This window comes from Triturus cristatus, chromosome 5_2, assembly GCF_964204655.1.
Source record: "Triturus cristatus chromosome 5_2, aTriCri1.1, whole genome shotgun sequence".
Lineage (NCBI taxonomy): Eukaryota > Metazoa > Chordata > Amphibia > Caudata > Salamandridae > Triturus > Triturus cristatus.
The window spans coordinates 538,534,711-538,550,356 of NC_140588.1; the positions used below are offsets into that span (position 1 = coordinate 538,534,711).

General features: G+C 55.0%; 1 protein-coding gene across 1 annotated transcript in view; it reads right to left on the reverse strand.

Moving 5' to 3' along the window:
* Positions 1-15,646, reverse strand: part of GLB1 (galactosidase beta 1) — a 260,256-nt gene that overhangs the window by 49,723 nt on the left and 194,887 nt on the right. The window contains exon 13 of the mRNA XM_085607619.1: positions 11,424-11,537. Within this exon, the coding sequence (XP_085463745.1) occupies positions 11,424-11,537 (114 nt within the window). The remainder of the gene's footprint in view (positions 1-11,423; positions 11,538-15,646) is intronic.

A 15,646-nucleotide genomic window follows, 5' to 3' on the forward strand; every position in this document is an offset into this window, starting at 1 on the left:
TCATCCAGTCTGCGACGTCTTTCATCCCTTCGTGTAGGTCGGCTCTGGCGGTGGTGGGGTCGTTGGGTGAGGGAGAGTGTTAGAAAAGGTAGACGGACCGGGAGGGCCGGCCGGGGTCAGGGGGAGAGGTCTCCGGGGAGAGCCGTCTCCAGTGATCGTACATACAAGTAACTTCCCCCCCACAGACAGATATCACACACGGATAAGGTTCAGTGTTCTTTATAAGCACTTATTTAAGGTACGGTTGAATGGTACAAGGAGGTCTGGACTCAGGGGTCCCCTCGATTAGAGTCTCGCAAGGTAGGGAAGGGGGTAGCGGGACAGTCTATTTACCAATCAGGTAGTTCGGATGAGAGGATGATGAGCTCACAATCCTCGAGCTTGGTGGTTAGGTGGTACGGTCCGCGGCAGCGCCAGCAGGTCCCGGTGCGGATGGTCGTTACAACGGGCCGCGGCAGCGCCAGCAGGTCCCAGGAAGATGAAGGTTGCAGAAGGCCGCGGCAGCGCCAGCAGGTCCCGGTGAGGATGGTCGTTACAACGGGCCGCGGCAGCGCCAGCAGGTCCCAGGAAGATGAATGTTGCAGAAGGCCGCGGCAGCGCCAGCAGGTCCCGGTGAGGATGGTCGTTACAACGGGCCGCGGCAGCGCCAGCAGGTCCCAGGAAGATGAATGTTGCAGAAGGCCGCGGCAGCGCCAGCAGGCAGGACGATGGTTCACAAGAGCGGCTACGGCAGCGCCAGTAGACCGTCAAGGTTGAGTTCACTCGGTGTCTCTCGACTCCAGGATACAACTGCCTTCCTGCTCCGGAGCTGCCTCAGTTATAGGGCTGGTGTCCTTTGATGTCCGGACCCTCGCACTTGGAGGTCGGAGGGTCCGGGATGAAGGTGTCCAGACACCCAGCAGGGGGTGGAGCCAGTGCCTGGGGGAGCTGGGGGCGATCGGCACCTGGCGGGGGAGAGCCCTTGGTACTTCTTTCTCCCATTGACCTGCCAAGTGGTCCGCTCACCTCCTGGGTGGATGGTGGTGCCGGGATGTCGGGGCCGGCCAGGCCCGGGGTTAGGGTCGAGGTGAGGCCATGCGGCCGCGTGGTGCAGGGCCCAAGAGGGCGGCTTGACCCGGCCGGGGAAGCCGGTGGGGCTGGACCCCGTGATGAGTAGGGGTCCGAGGGCAGAGGGTCCGTCGGAAGACGGAGTACGGGTGCTTGTCGCGGGGGTATGCCAGGTGGGCCGGAGTTCGGGCCCTGTCGTGCGGGGAGGGAGCAAACCGTCTGTGAGGCCTGTCCAACATGCGTCCCCCCCAGCTGAAGGCGGGGAGAGTCACCCATCTCCTTGGGGACTCTCTTCGTCGAGGCGGAAAAAGCGGGACAGGCCATCCGCGTTGGCGTGGTCTTGGCCTGGTCGGTGCTCCACGGTGAAGTCCATTCCCTGCAGGGAAATGGACCAGCGCAAGAGTTTTGGGTTCTCCCCCCGCATCTGCATCAGCCATTGCAGGGGTCGATGGTCGGTTTGTACCCGGAAGTGGGTACCGAAGAGATAGGGTCGGAGCTTTTTGAGGGCCCACACTACTGCAAATGCCTCCCTCTCGATGGTGCTCCAACGCTGTTCTCGGGCCAGGAGACGTCGACTGATGAAGGCCACTGGCTGGTCATGACCTTCGGGGTTCAACTGAGAGAGGACGGCTCCGATGCCGTGGTCGGAGGCGTCGGTCTGCACCACAAATTCCCGACTGTAATCGGGGGCCTGGAGCACCGGGGCGGTGCACAGGGCGGCCTTCAGCTCCTCGAAGGACGCTTGACAATCAGGAGTCCAGTTGACCCGCTTCGGTTGGTTCTTGGATGTGAGACCCGTGAGGGGCCCCACGATGCTGCCGTAGTCCTTCACGAACCGCCGGTAGTAGCCGGTGAGCCCCAAGAAGGCTCGGACCTCGGTCTGGGTGACGGGGGGCTGCCAGGACTGGATGGCCGCAATCTTAAGTTGTAGTGGGGCCACTAGCCCGCTTCCCACGTGGTGCCCAAGGTAGGTCACAGACCCTTGGCCAATTTGGCACTTGCCGGCCTTAATGGTGAGGCCGGCCCGCTGGAGGGCTTGTAGGACCTCTTGGAGGTGACGGAGGTGGTCGGACCAGTGGCGGCTGTATACAGCGATATCGTCCAGGTAGGCAGCGCTGAATTCTTCGAGCCCCGCCAAGACCTGGTTCACAAGGCGTTGGAACGTGGCGGGGGCATTCTTCATGCCAAAGGGCATGACCTTAAATTGATAGTGGCCATCGGGGGTGGAGAAGGCTGACCGTTCCTGAGCCCTGGGTGTGAGGCCGATCTGCCAGTAGCCCGCCGTTAGGTCGAAGATACTAAGGTAGCGGGCGGCCCCCAGCCGGTCGATCAGCTCGTCTGCTCGGGGGATGGGATGAGCGTCGGTCCGGGTGACAGCGTTCACGCCCCGGTAGTCGACGCAGAATCTTAGTTCAGGTGCGGTGCCGGGGGCAGCGGCCTTGGGAACTAATACAACCGGACTGGCCCAGGGACTGTCCGAGGGCTCGATGACCCCGATCGTGAGCATCTTGGCCACTTCCTCCTGTATGCAGGCCCGTACCCGATCTGGTACGCGGTAGGCCCGGTGCCGGACAGGGGGACTGTCCCGGTGTCTACGTCGTGCAAACACCAAGGGGTGACCCCGGGGGTGAGGGAGAACAGGGCAGCGAACTGCAGCAGGAGGTCCCGGCAGTCCTGGCGTTGCTCCGAGGTGAGGGCGTCAGAGAGCCGGACCCCGTCCACGGAGCCGTCCTTCTCCTGAGTCTTCAGGAGATCCGGGAGGGGCTCGGAGTCTTCTTCTGTACCACTGTCTGTAGCCATCAAGAGGCTTAGTTCGGAGCGCACAAAGTGTGGTTTGAGCCGGTTGGTGTGGAGGACCCGAAGGGGGTTCCGGGGGGACCTCATGTCGATGAGGTAAGTGACGGGGCTTTTACGCTCGACCACTTTGAAGGGCCCCGTCCACTTATCTTGCAGGGCACATGGTTCGGTGGGGGACATCACCCATACTTGCTGCCCAGGCTCGAATTCAACGGAGGAGGCATTGTGATCATACCACCTCTTCATGTCCTCCTGGCTGGCCTCGAGGTTCGCCTTGGCCATCTCCCTGAAGCGCCGGGTCTGGTTTCGTAAGGCCAGGATGTATTTGAAGACGTCTGGAGGGGTCGTTAAGGGGGCCATCTCCCAACCTTCCTTGACTAGGCTGAGGGGCCCTCGCACAGGGTGTCCGTACAGGAGTTCGAAGGGGCTAAAACCGAGGGACTTCTGGGGAACTTCCCGGTAGGCGAAGAGGAGGCACGGGAGCAGTACATCCCACTGGCGACGGAGAGGCTCTTCCAATCCCCCAATCATCCCCTTGAGGGTGCGGTTAAAAAGCTCCACTAGTCCGTTCCCTTGGGGGTGATAGGGGGTCGTGAATCTGTAGGTGACCCCGCATTGTTGCCAGAGGGACTTCATGTATTTAGATATGAAATTCGTACCTCGGTCGCTGACGACTTCTCGGGGGAAGCCTACCCGGGAGAAGATCCCCATCAGGGCCCGGCCAACCACCGGAGCTGTCACTGTCCGTAGGGGTACCGCCTCGGGGTAGCGGGTGGCATGGTCCACTAGTACCAAGATGAACCTGTGTCCTTGTGCCGTGCGGGGGTCCAAAGGCCCCACAATGTCTATCCCCACCCTCTCGAACGGGGTGGTGACCACAGGGAAGGGTTGCAGAGGGGCCTTCAGCTTCCGACCACTCTTCCCGCTGGCTTGGCATGTGGGGCAAGATCGGCAGTGGTTCAGGACGTCATTCCTCATTTTCGGCCAGAAAAAGTGGGTCACCAGGCGACTGTACGTTTTGTCCTGGCCCAGGTGTCCAGCCAGGGGGACATCGTGGGCTAAGTTGAGCAGAAAGTCTCGGAAGCGGAGCGGTACCACCAGAACTCGACCGCCCCCAGCTCGGCGATTCTTTGCTCGCTGTAGAGCAGGTCGTTATCCCAGTAGACCCAGTGGGTTCCGGTGGTGTCCCCGGCGTTTTGGGTACTGGCTTGTTGGCGGAGTCCCTCGAGGGAGGGACAGGTCTTTTGTTCCTGGCGGAACTGTTCTTGGGTGGGCCCCCCTTCTTGACGCCACTGAGCCAGATCCGGAAGGTCCTGGTGTTGCGCGTCTTCTTCGGTAGTCGGGTCCGGGAGGTCGGACTCGCCGTTGTCCTCTACGGGGGCAACCGGGGGCGGAGGTGCTGGCCATTCGGTTTCTTCGGATCGGGGGGCGGCACGGGCGGCCATGGATCGGGTGGTTATGCAGGCCCAGTCCGGGAGGCCCAGCATCCCCAGGTGCTCTCTTTTCTCGACGGTGGCCCACGGGGAACTCTCGAGGTCATTCCCCAGGAGGCAGTCCACGGGGGCATCGTCCCGGACCGTCACCTTCAGTAGGCCGGAGACCCCTCCCCATTCAAACGGGACGCAGGCCATCTTACACATACTCTCAGAGTTATCTGCCGAGCGGACGGGGCAGAGAATGTTCGGCAGGATCTGCTCGGGCTTCACCAGATGACAGCGGACGGCCGTCACGCTGGCGCCGGTGTCACGCAAGGCCTCGGCTCTCTGTCCATTAATGGTCACCCACTGACCGTATTTTCTGGTGTTGGCGGGTAGGGGAGCCCGCGGAACCATGTCTCTTCCCCCTAAGCATGCCAGGACCATGGCGGCCGGTTCCCACCCTTGCTGGGCCGGCTCGTACTCTTCGGGTCCCTCCGATGATTGCTCTTCCCCTAGGGCAGCGGCAGCTACCTGGCGGGGCTTGGGTGTTTGGTTTAGCGGGCAGTTCGGGTCGTTGGCGTAGTGGCCTAGTCGCTGGCACCGGTGGCACGTGACGTTGGCTCGGTACCCAGGCCGCAACGGGGGGTTGCCCCGGCCGGCCGGAGGCGGGGTGCTGGCCACGGGTGTTGCTGGTAAGGCGTCTCTCCCTCGCCCCGGGCCCCCTCCTCCTCCCCGAGGACGGTGCTGGCCTTGGTTGCTTCTATTCTGGTCGTGTGGCCCTCTCCGGCCCACTCGGGTGCTTTCCCACCGGTCAGCTTCGGCGGCGAGCTGCCGGGGGTCAGTCAGCTTACTGTCGAGTAGGTGCTGCCTGAGCTCGACGAAACAGTTGTTTGACAGGTGCTCCCATACCATAAGGTTGAAGAGTTGTTCGTAGGTGGTGACCTGACTTCCCTTGATCCAACCCTCGAAGGCCCGGCTGAAATAGTTCACGTATTCCACCCAAGTTGTACCTGGGATCCGGGTGCAATCTCTGAACCTCTGGCAGTACATCTCGGGCGTGAGGCCGTAGCGGGTGAGGAGGGCAGCCTTCATGTGGTCGTAGGACGACATTTGGTGATCGGGGAGCTGCAGCAGGGCATCGCGACCCTCGTTGATAAATCTCCCCCAAAGTCCGGCTCCCCAATCACTCCGGTCGATCCGGTGGGAGGTCATGGCGATCTCATAGGCTTTAAACCACTGTTGTATGTCGTCTTCTCGGACATATTCGCGGACAACATCCTTGGGGATGTGAACTTTTTTCTCACTTGGCCCCGGGGTGTGTGGTCGCTCAGGCACTCCCAGTTCCTTATTCTGTTTGCGCAGTTCTATTTCCGCTAGTCGGCGCTCGTGCGTTATTTTTTTCTCTTCCAGCTCTCTCTGTCTCTGCTTTTCTTCTCGTTCCTCTCGAAGCCGCATATGCTCGAGGTTGAGTTTCTGTTCAGCTAACTTGAGTTCCCCATCCATCTTGAGTTGTGCCATCTCCAACTCGTGTAATCTGACTCTGTCTCTTTCCCGGATCTCCTCCTGTGGGAGGCCCGTTCCCCGCTCCTCGGGAGCCGTGGCGTTCTCCTCTGGTGTGACGCTGTTTTGGTCGGAGGGTCCTGTGACCCCAGTTTCTGTCCATGACTCAAGAGCGCGCTTTAGATCATCCTTGGTACTCAGGCCGGTGGTAGCAATGCCAAGTTCTATGCAAAATTGTCTCAGTTCGCGGTGGTTGTATTCTTCTAATTTCTCCATTTGGAATTTCTCGGTGGAGCTGCTATCTTTGGTCGACATCGTGCTTATGTCGTGGGGTGAGCTACTCTCTGTACGATTACGCGTTGATTCGGATCGCGCCTCTGGCCACCAATGTTAGAAAAGGTAGACGGACCGGGAGGGCCGGCCGGGGTCAGGGGGAGAGGTCTCCGGGGAGAGCCGTCTCCAGTGATCGTACAGACAAGTAACTTCCCCCCCACAGACAGATATCACACACGGATAAGGTTCAGTGTTCTTTATAAGCACTTATTTAAGGTACGGTTGAATGGTACAAGGAGGTCTGGACTCAGGGGTCCCCTCGATTAGAGTCTCGCAAGGTAGGGAAGGGGGTAGCGGGACAGTCTATTTACCAATCAGGTAGTTCGGATGAGAGGATGATGAGCTCACAATCCTCGAGCTTGGTGGTTAGGTGGTACGGTCCGCGGCAGCGCCAGCAGGTCCCGGTGCGGATGGTCGTTACAACGGGCCGCGGCAGCGCCAGCAGGTCCCAGGAAGATGAAGGTTGCAGAAGGCCGCGGCAGCGCCAGCAGGTCCCGGTGAGGATGGTCGTTACAACGGGCCGCGGCAGCGCCAGCAGGTCCCAGGAAGATGAATGTTGCAGAAGGCCGCGGCAGCCCCAGCAGGTCCCGGTGAGGATGGTCGTTACAACGGGCCGCGGCAGCGCCAGCAGGTCCCAGGAAGATGAATGTTGCAGAAGGCCGCGGCAGCGCCAGCAGGCAGGACGATGGTTCACAAGAGCGGCTACGGCAGCGCCAGTAGACCGTCAAGGTTGAGTTCACTCGGTGTCTCTCGACTCCAGGATACAACTGCCTTCCTGCTCCGGAGCTGCCTCAGTTATAGGGCTGGTGTCCTTTGATGTCCGGACCCTCGCACTTGGAGGTCGGAGGGTCCGGGATGAAGGTGTCCAGACACCCAGCAGGGGGTGGAGCCAGTGCCTGGGGGAGCTGGGGGCGATCGGCACCTGGCGGGGGAGAGCCCTTGGTACTTCTTTCTCCCATTGACCTGCCAAGTGGTCCGCTCACCTCCTGGGTGGATGGTGGTGCCGGGATGTCGGGGCCGGCCAGGCCCGGGGTTAGGGTCGAGGTGAGGCCATGCGGCCGCGTGGTGCAGGGCCCAAGAGGGCGGCTTGACCCGGCCGGGGAAGCCGGTGGGGCTGGACCCCGTGATGAGTAGGGGTCCGAGGGCAGAGGGTCCGTCGGAAGACGGAGTACGGGTGCTTGTCGCGGGGGTATGCCAGGTGGGCCGGAGTTCGGGCCCTGTCGTGCGGGGAGGGAGCAAACCGTCTGTGAGGCCTGTCCAACAGAGAGGATCAGCTGGGTGTCGTCGGCGTAGGAGATGATGTTGAGGTTGTGTTGGCGTGCGATGGCTGCGAGGGGGCTCATGTAGACGTTGAAGAGGGTTGGACTGAGTGAAGATCCTTGTGGTACGCCGCAGATGACTTCGGTGGCCTCGGATCTGAACGGGGGGAGGCGGACTCTCTGGGTTCTTCCGTCGAGGAACAAGATGATCCACTCCAGTGCTTTCTCTCGGATGCCGATATTGCTGAGGCGCTTCACGAGGGTGCGGTGGCAGACGGTGTCGAACGCCGCAGAGAGGTCCAAGAGGATGAGGGCAGCTGTTTCCCCGTTGTCGATCAGGGTTCTGATGTCGTCGGTGGCTGCGATGAGGGCGGTCTCGGTACTGTGGTTGGCCCGAAACCCGGACTGCGAGGGGTCGAGGGATTCTGTCGTCTCGAGGAAGGCGGCAAGCTGTCTGTTGAAGGTCTGCTCGATGACTTTGGCGGGGAAAGGAAGGAGCGAGATGGGACGGTAGTTCTTGAGGTCGGTGGGGTCTGCCGTTGGTTTCTTCAGGAGGGCGGTAAGCTCGGCGTGCTTCCAGCTCCACGGGAAGGTGGCGGTGTGGAAGGAGGAGTTGATGATGTCCCGGAGATGGGGTGCGATGATGGTGTCGGCTTTGTTGAAGACGTGGTGTGGGCAGGGGTCGGTTGGTGATCCGGAGTGGACGGAGTTCATCGTGCGGGTGGTGTCTTCGGTGCTGATCGGGGTCCAGTTGCAGAGGGTGGTGGTGGTGGCAGGCGTTGGTTCGGTGATAGGGTGCATGGTCTGTGTGTTGAAGCTGTTGTGTATGTCGGTGATCTTGCGGTGCAAGAACGCGGCCAGTGAGTTGCACAGGTCTTGCGAGGGCGTGATGTCGTTGTTTCCGGCGCTGGAGTTGGAGAACTCTTTGACGATGCTAAAGAGTTCCTTGCTGTCGTGGGTGTTGTTGTCCAGTCGTTCTTTGAGTGCCGATTTCTTGGTGGCGCGGATCAGCTGATGGTGTTTGCGGGTGGCGTGCTTGAGGGCGGTCCTGTTGTCTATGGTCTGGTCGAGCCTCCAGGCTTTCTCGAGGGTGCGGCAGTTCTTCTTGGATTCCTTGAGTTCTTCGGTGAACCAGGGGGTTTTCTTGCTGCCGGGTCTGCTGGGAGGGTTCTTTAGTGGTGCGAGGTCGTTGGCGCAGGCGGTCAGCCACTTGGTGAGGTTGCTGGCTGCTTCGTTGGGGTCCGTTGTGTTGGTGGGAGTGTTCTGGCTGAGGGAGGCTGTGAGCTGCTCGGCGGTGATCTTGCTCCAGCTCCGGCGGGGAACCTGTTGCGGGTGGTAGTGGGTTGTAGTTTTTCTAAAGCTGAAGTGGACGCAGCTGTGGTCGGTCCAGTGGAGTCCGGTGGCGTGGCTGAAGGAGATGTGCTTGCTGGATGAGAAGACTGGGTCGAGCGTGTGACCGGCGTAGTGGGTGGGAGTGTTCACCAGTTGCTTGAGTCCGAGGTTGTCGAGGTTTTCCAGCAGGGCGGTGGTGTTTGTCGTTGTTGTTCTCCAGGTGGAAGTTGAGGTCCCCTAGGAGGATGTCGTCGGCGGAGGGCAGGGCGTGCGGGCTGATGAAGTCTGCGATGTCTTCGCTGAATTGTGTGCGTGGTCCCGGGGGTCTGTAGATGAGGGTGCCTTGGAGGGTGGTCTTGGGGTCAGTGTGTATCTGGAAGTGCAGGTGTTCGGCGGCAGTGAAGGTTTCGTCAAAGTTAGTCGAGATGCGGATGGTGTTCTTGTGTACGATGGCGATGCCTCCTCCCGTCTGGTTGATGCGGTCCTTCCGGGTGATCTTGTATCCGTCCGGGATGGCTATGGCGATGTCGGGTGCTGAGGAGGGGTTCATCCAGGTTTCTGTGAGGAAGGCGATGTCCGGTGCTGTCGCGTCGAGCAGGTCCCAGAGTTCCGCGGCGTGCCTGTGGACGGAGCGGGTGTTCAGCAGGATGCACTTCAGGTGGTTGCTGCTGGTGCTCGACTTGGCGGGGGTGGTGCTGGTCCGGAGGCAGGTGAATCGGCAGGCTTGGCAGGTGAAGGGTCCGTGGGTGCGTTTCGGGGTGGCTCGGTAGCAGGCAGGGTTCCGGCCGGCATTGAGTGCGTTGAGGGTGGCGGCGTCGTAGGTCCGTCGGGTAGTCTTGCATCGGCGGGGGCCAGGGGTCCTGGCGCTGGGTGCGGTCCAGGCGCGGATGGGCGCAGACGGGACTTGCCTTAGGCGCGCCCGCTGCGCGCGGCCGCGCAGCGGTCGCCATAAGAGGGAGGGAGGGGAGGAGGGGTCAACTGGAAGGACCAGTAGGGGCAGGGGGGCGGGGCCGCACAGGAGGCAGCGGCGGGAAAAAAACGGCGCAGGGAAGGAGTGCGCTGACCGGGGCAGGCAGCACAGGCACACGGGGTACAGGGGGAAAAAGGGGCACACAGGCACACGGGGTACAGAGAGGAAAGGGCACACAGGGTACAGTTCAGCTATCAAGCACAAAACTAAGCCACTTTCTAAAAGAGTAGTTTCTGAACACACAGTGACAAAACCACTTTCATATGACACTGAGTTCATACATACTAAACTTCACTTCTCAATTTTAAATTTATAAGAAACTAGGCTAACAAACACCCAGCCTCCCCCCATTCTGTCCTATGGGCAGGATGGCCTTTCAGCAGTGAAAAACAAAATGGAGTGTTTTTCACTGTCAGGACATAACACACACCTTAGTATATGACCTGCCTTTTACTTACACTGCACCCTGCCCAGGGGTTACCCTGGACCTACCACTGGGGTGCCCACTGTGTATGCAAAAGGGAAAGTAAGGCCTGACAAGTGGTTGCACTTGTCCGGACAACATGCTAACTTAGCAAACTGCGCACAGGCCCTACACTGCAGGCCTGAGTTCTCTTCTCCGCGCACCTTTGCATTACTAGTCCTGGCACACACAGTGCACATCACTAGGGACTTTACTAGTAAGGCAAACATACCAATCATGGCCAACCAATTACCATTACACTTTACACAGGGAACACTTGTACTTTGACACTGATCAGCAGTGGCAAAGCATCTAAAAGCAAAGTAGGTAGAGGCAAAAAGTCAGGGGTAATCACGCCAAGATATGCTAGGTCTAACACCTACTAAACGGAGGATAAATCTTCCTGGTGTGTGTGCGCTCGTGTGTTACTTCAGGGAAAAACTGAAGTGGTCGCCATATGCTTAGTATTTTTACATGACTTTCAGCCATGCTGAACAGCAACTGTGCTGCTATTTAGCATGGCTAAAAGACATTGACAACGTCAATAGCTCTTGCATTGCCGAGACCTATTGGCTTTGCCAGTGCTCGTTTATTCTTGCTGTTACCCATTACGTTATGTAGCACAGCCTGCGGTGGGAAGGTTTATTTTTCTCATTTCCTTCAGGCATCCTGCTTATACCTGTGCCCATTCTGCTTATCTGCCATAAATACGGTCTGTATGTTGCAACAGGGGAAACACAATTACCAACAAGGTTATATCTTAGCCTGGGAACCCCCATCTCAAAATTCCCAAGGTAGCACCATTCATTCACTACACACTTCGAATAAATGCTGGGGGGCAAACTCACACTGAAATCACCACCCACAGACAGGGCTACAGCAGCAAGAAACCACAAGAGAGCGTAACAATCTAAATTTGTAATTTCTCTTTATAAAAAAAAGAAAACATAAATGACTTTTTTCTCTCGGACGAAATCTACGGTTCTACCCAATTCTGATTTGCTTTTGTGTCGTAGCTTCCACTTACTACATACAGGGATCCTGGAATACATAACATTTTATAAATCCACATTTGCAGTAAAAATTTATACAAGAAAATTAAATGTGTAACCTTTTCGGAACAGTTACTCATGTGACTTTAATCATTGTACAGTGAATCCAGTCTACTACAGTGTAGAGAACTAACAACCAAAGTAGCAAATAACAAGGACATAAACAGATTAATGTTTTAAGTTTTTAACAAACTTTCAAACTCACTAGGAAATGAGACGGCATGTAAAAAAAAATAATACTAGAATACGTACCCCATCCACACTGACATAGGCCCGGTCATGGATTCCATCCAGCAAGGAACTTAGTGGTGTTGGCTCACTGTAATTTTTGGGTAAAGTGGTTCTGTACAGCATAAATCCAACATACTGAAAGACAAATGTTGATTTATTGAATATGGCCATCTGGTAAAGATAAAAAGCTCAACAGTTTGGGTCATCCAGCAAATCAGAGGGAGTCATCAGTTACATGTTTAACAACAGGATCTGTATTTTTACATGCGGATATATGTTGTTAACCCCTTTGCTGCAAGGCCTCCCCCCCACCCCCGTGCTAAGCCTTTTTTTGGCTAGTTCGCGCTTAGGCCCCAGTAACTTTTGAACACAAGGTATCGACACCAAATTTGCGTCCTTTTCTCCAACAAAACGGGGATTTTGAAGGTTTGTTGATTCGCCTGGAGGGGACCCAGAAATTAGACAAAATCTAAATACAGCTTAATTTTGTTTTTTTGGGGGGGGGGGAATGGGAAAACAGTGCTGCAGAAGAAAGCGTCTGGTTTATTTCCCTGCAAATGGTATCAACAAAGGGTTGTGGTGCTGAAATCACCATCTTCCCAGCTTTCAGGGACTGACAGGCATTGGTCAGAAAACCAAAATATATATATTTTTTTTTACACAGCTTTGGCATTTTACTGGGATATAGCCTATTTTGATATTTTTGTGTGCTTTCAACCTCCTTCCAGTTAATGGTAGAAATGGGTATGAAAGCAATAATGGATCCTGGAAAGCTATATATTTCAGAAAAGTAGACAAAATTCAGAATTCAGCTAGGGGTCATTCGTGTAGATCAATCAAGGTTTTTTTTATAGACACTAACAGCTGAAAATAGGAAAAACTGTAACTTCCACCATGAACCCGAGGAACCCAGAGCCAATAACTGAGCAGCGTCTTGCAATGGTTTTTTATTGTGTTCCGGGTATATAGACAATCGTTTGGGAAAATAAAAACAGTGAAAAATCGGTATGAAAGACACCTATGCATTTCCAAAATGGGAACAAAATATAGAGTTTAGAAACCGTGGATATTTGCACATCTCTGAAATTGTTGGTACCCATACTAGCATGTGAATTATAGGCCATTTTTCTAAGTGTTATGTTTTTTTACACATTGTCCGACATTTGGGAAGTCAGAAATGCATCGAATGTCAATAGGTAATAACAGCTGCTCTATAATTCTGTGTTCCCGTAAGTCTCCCGACAAAAATGGTACCTCACTTGCGTGGGTGGGCGTAGTGCACGCAACAGGAAATGGCTCAAACCGCAACGTGGACACACCACATTTTTACGGTGAAAACTGACCTTTTTTTGCAAAGTGCTTAGCGGTAGATTTTGAACCTTAGCTCTGCCGGCACCTATGGAAAAATTGCAAACCTATACATTTTTCTTTAAACACCCAGGGGACTACAGGATGGGGTAACTTGACTGGCTCTCACCAGGTTCTGTTACCCAGAATCCCTTGCAAACCTCAAACTTTGTATAAAAAAAAATATTAAAAAACAACATTTTCCTCACATTTCTGTGATGGAAAGGTCTGGAATCTGCGTGGATCCACAAACTTCCATCCACCCCGCATTCTCCAAAGTCTCCCATAAAAATAGTACCTCACTTGCGTGGGTAGGCAGAGCGTCCCATTCCTCACTAGCAGTGTGCCAGGAGGCACGTCTGCAGAGTGATGGAGAAAGGGGCCATGGCCTCCGAAGACCTCTCAGAAATCCCGGCTTTTGGCCCCCACGGACCCTCTGGATCCAAGGGGACTTAATTCCCCAACCAGCGGTACTTCAGGAGACGCGTTTGCGGAGTGGTGGTGAAGGGGGCGTGTCCTCCGGCGACAAGTTGGAGATTTATCTATTTATTTTTAAATGGGAGGGGGGCTGCGTGGCCCTCCTTCCCTGGGCCATTTTTGGCTCTGGGGACCCCATCCCAGAGAGCCAGGCCTTTTTTCAATGGATTAGGGGGAGGCACTTGGGCCCCCCCTCCCCAGGCCGATTTCGGCCCCGGAGACCCCATCCCCCAGGGCCTGCCCCCTTTTTTCTGTTCTTTAACAAGAAATGGAGGGGGGGGGGGGACATGGCCCCTGCCGATTTTTGCCCCAGGGACACCATCTCCAAGGGTCTGCCCTCTATACTGGGTGTCCTGGTCTCACCCAGCGCACCCAGTCATTTTCGTAGGGGACTGCGGGGGGAGCCTGAAGGCCACTGCGGTCCCTGCTGGCTCCCCACATCATGCGGGAGCCGGCATTGCTTTTGGACAGAGGGAGCAGCTCAACATGCAGCTCCCTCGGTCTGAAAGCAATTCTACTCCACTTTCAACAAGTGAAAGCATTTTTTCCGCTCTCACGTGCTGAAAGCGGAGCAGTGGATGCTATGGCTTGGCGGGAACGGTGCTCCCGCCAATTAATAGCAAACTGCAATGTTCCAGAGGTGGGCACCCTGGGACATTGCTGGAGCCTGCCCTGGGGGGGAGTGGGTGGTGTCCAAGGCCATCTACAGTTCCACAAGTGGGGACGCGCAGCCCCCCTCTTTGAAGTATTTAGCCCCGGGAGCTGGTAGTCCCCAGGGCTGAGGGGGGACTACGCGTGTCACCCCCGCATATTTTCTTTTCAAATTAAAGGCTCTGGGAGGTGGAGGACCCGGAGACTGCGTGGGAGGGGTGGGCTGGGGGGTCTGCGTGTTTCTACCCTGCCCCCTTTTCTTATATATTTTTTCCTGTTACTTGAGGCTGTTAACACATCCTAGTTTGAAGTGTTGACAGCCAATCAGATCTCAGGATGAGATCAGGAGGGGTTGCAGATCCACCCCGTCCCTATATATACACACAACTGAAAATTTCTTTAAAAAATTCCAAATCTACTGAACGGATTTACACCAAATCACAAAAAGGAACTTTCTTGGACCAACATCTACCTTCCTGCAAAATGTGGTGCAATTCTGTTCAGCAGTTCGGGCTATATTCGTGTCTAAAGGTCCTATGGGAATTAACATGGGGAAAACGTGCTTTTAAGCCACCCCCTGGTTCTCGGACCCTGCTTGAAAGATCACATAGAAACTTTCAAGGCAGCAGTTGAACTAGCACCATATCAGTTTGAAAGTTTAGTGAAAATTCGTCAAACAGTGCCAAAGTTAATGGCAAATTAGAAAACGCTCTTTCTATGGAAACTAAGTCCTAACTATAACTACATATAGATATGCTTCTCTAGAATGACCACAAATAATGTTGAATGTCTTAAAATCCCACTGAGCTTCAAAAGGAACCAATAATAGCACAAAAAAACATCATGAACCAGAAACAAATTTGTATGGTCCCACAATGAAGAGTATACTGAATAGATCAATACCATCTGCTTCATAAATTGATCCAGCAGTCCAAAATGATCACATTCTTTTCTCTAAACTGGCCACTACTAGGACTATATCATATATCTGACTTTTGCATAAAGATGGGGAGGTCTTTACACAGAATTCAGGAATGATGATAACTCGAGGCAAGGAAAATGCTACTTACCAGTATGCATCTGTTCTTGGCATGTAGAGCTGCAGAGTTGTACACTTAAGCATAGATCGCCATCTGGTGTTGGGCTTGGATGTTTGCATGTTGTTTTTGTCTTCGAAGAAGTCCTTGTAGTCACGAGGTTGGTGACTCCTTCGGTTAACAATGCGCATGGGCATCGGCACCATAGTTAGATTGTTTTTGCCACGTAGGGTTAGATGGAGTAACGAAAAACAGAAAGATGTCCATGCATAATATATCTAAGTAAGATAATACTGGAACAGAGAGGGGTATCCGGGGAGGCGGAAGGGCGTGTACAACTCTGCAGCTCTACATGCCAAAATCAGAAATATACTGGTAAGTAGCATTTTCCATTTGAGGCATATGAGCTGCAGATTGTACACATTTGCATAGACTATACAGCAGTTACCTCTTAGCGGTGGCTACCTGTATTTGTTGCAGTAGTTGAAATAGTGTTCTTATAGAGCCTGGCCCACAGTAGCTTGTTGTTTTGCCTGCACATCTACACAATAGTGTTTTGTGAAGGTGTGTGGTGTAGCCCAAGTTGCTGCCTTGCATAGGTCATCTAGGGGAATGTTCCTTAAGAATGCCATAGAATCCCCTAGTTTGCGTGTAGAGTGAGCTCTAGGGGGGAATGGTTAATGCGCGTTTGGCTTTGATGTAGCATATTTGTATGCATTTTACAATCCACCT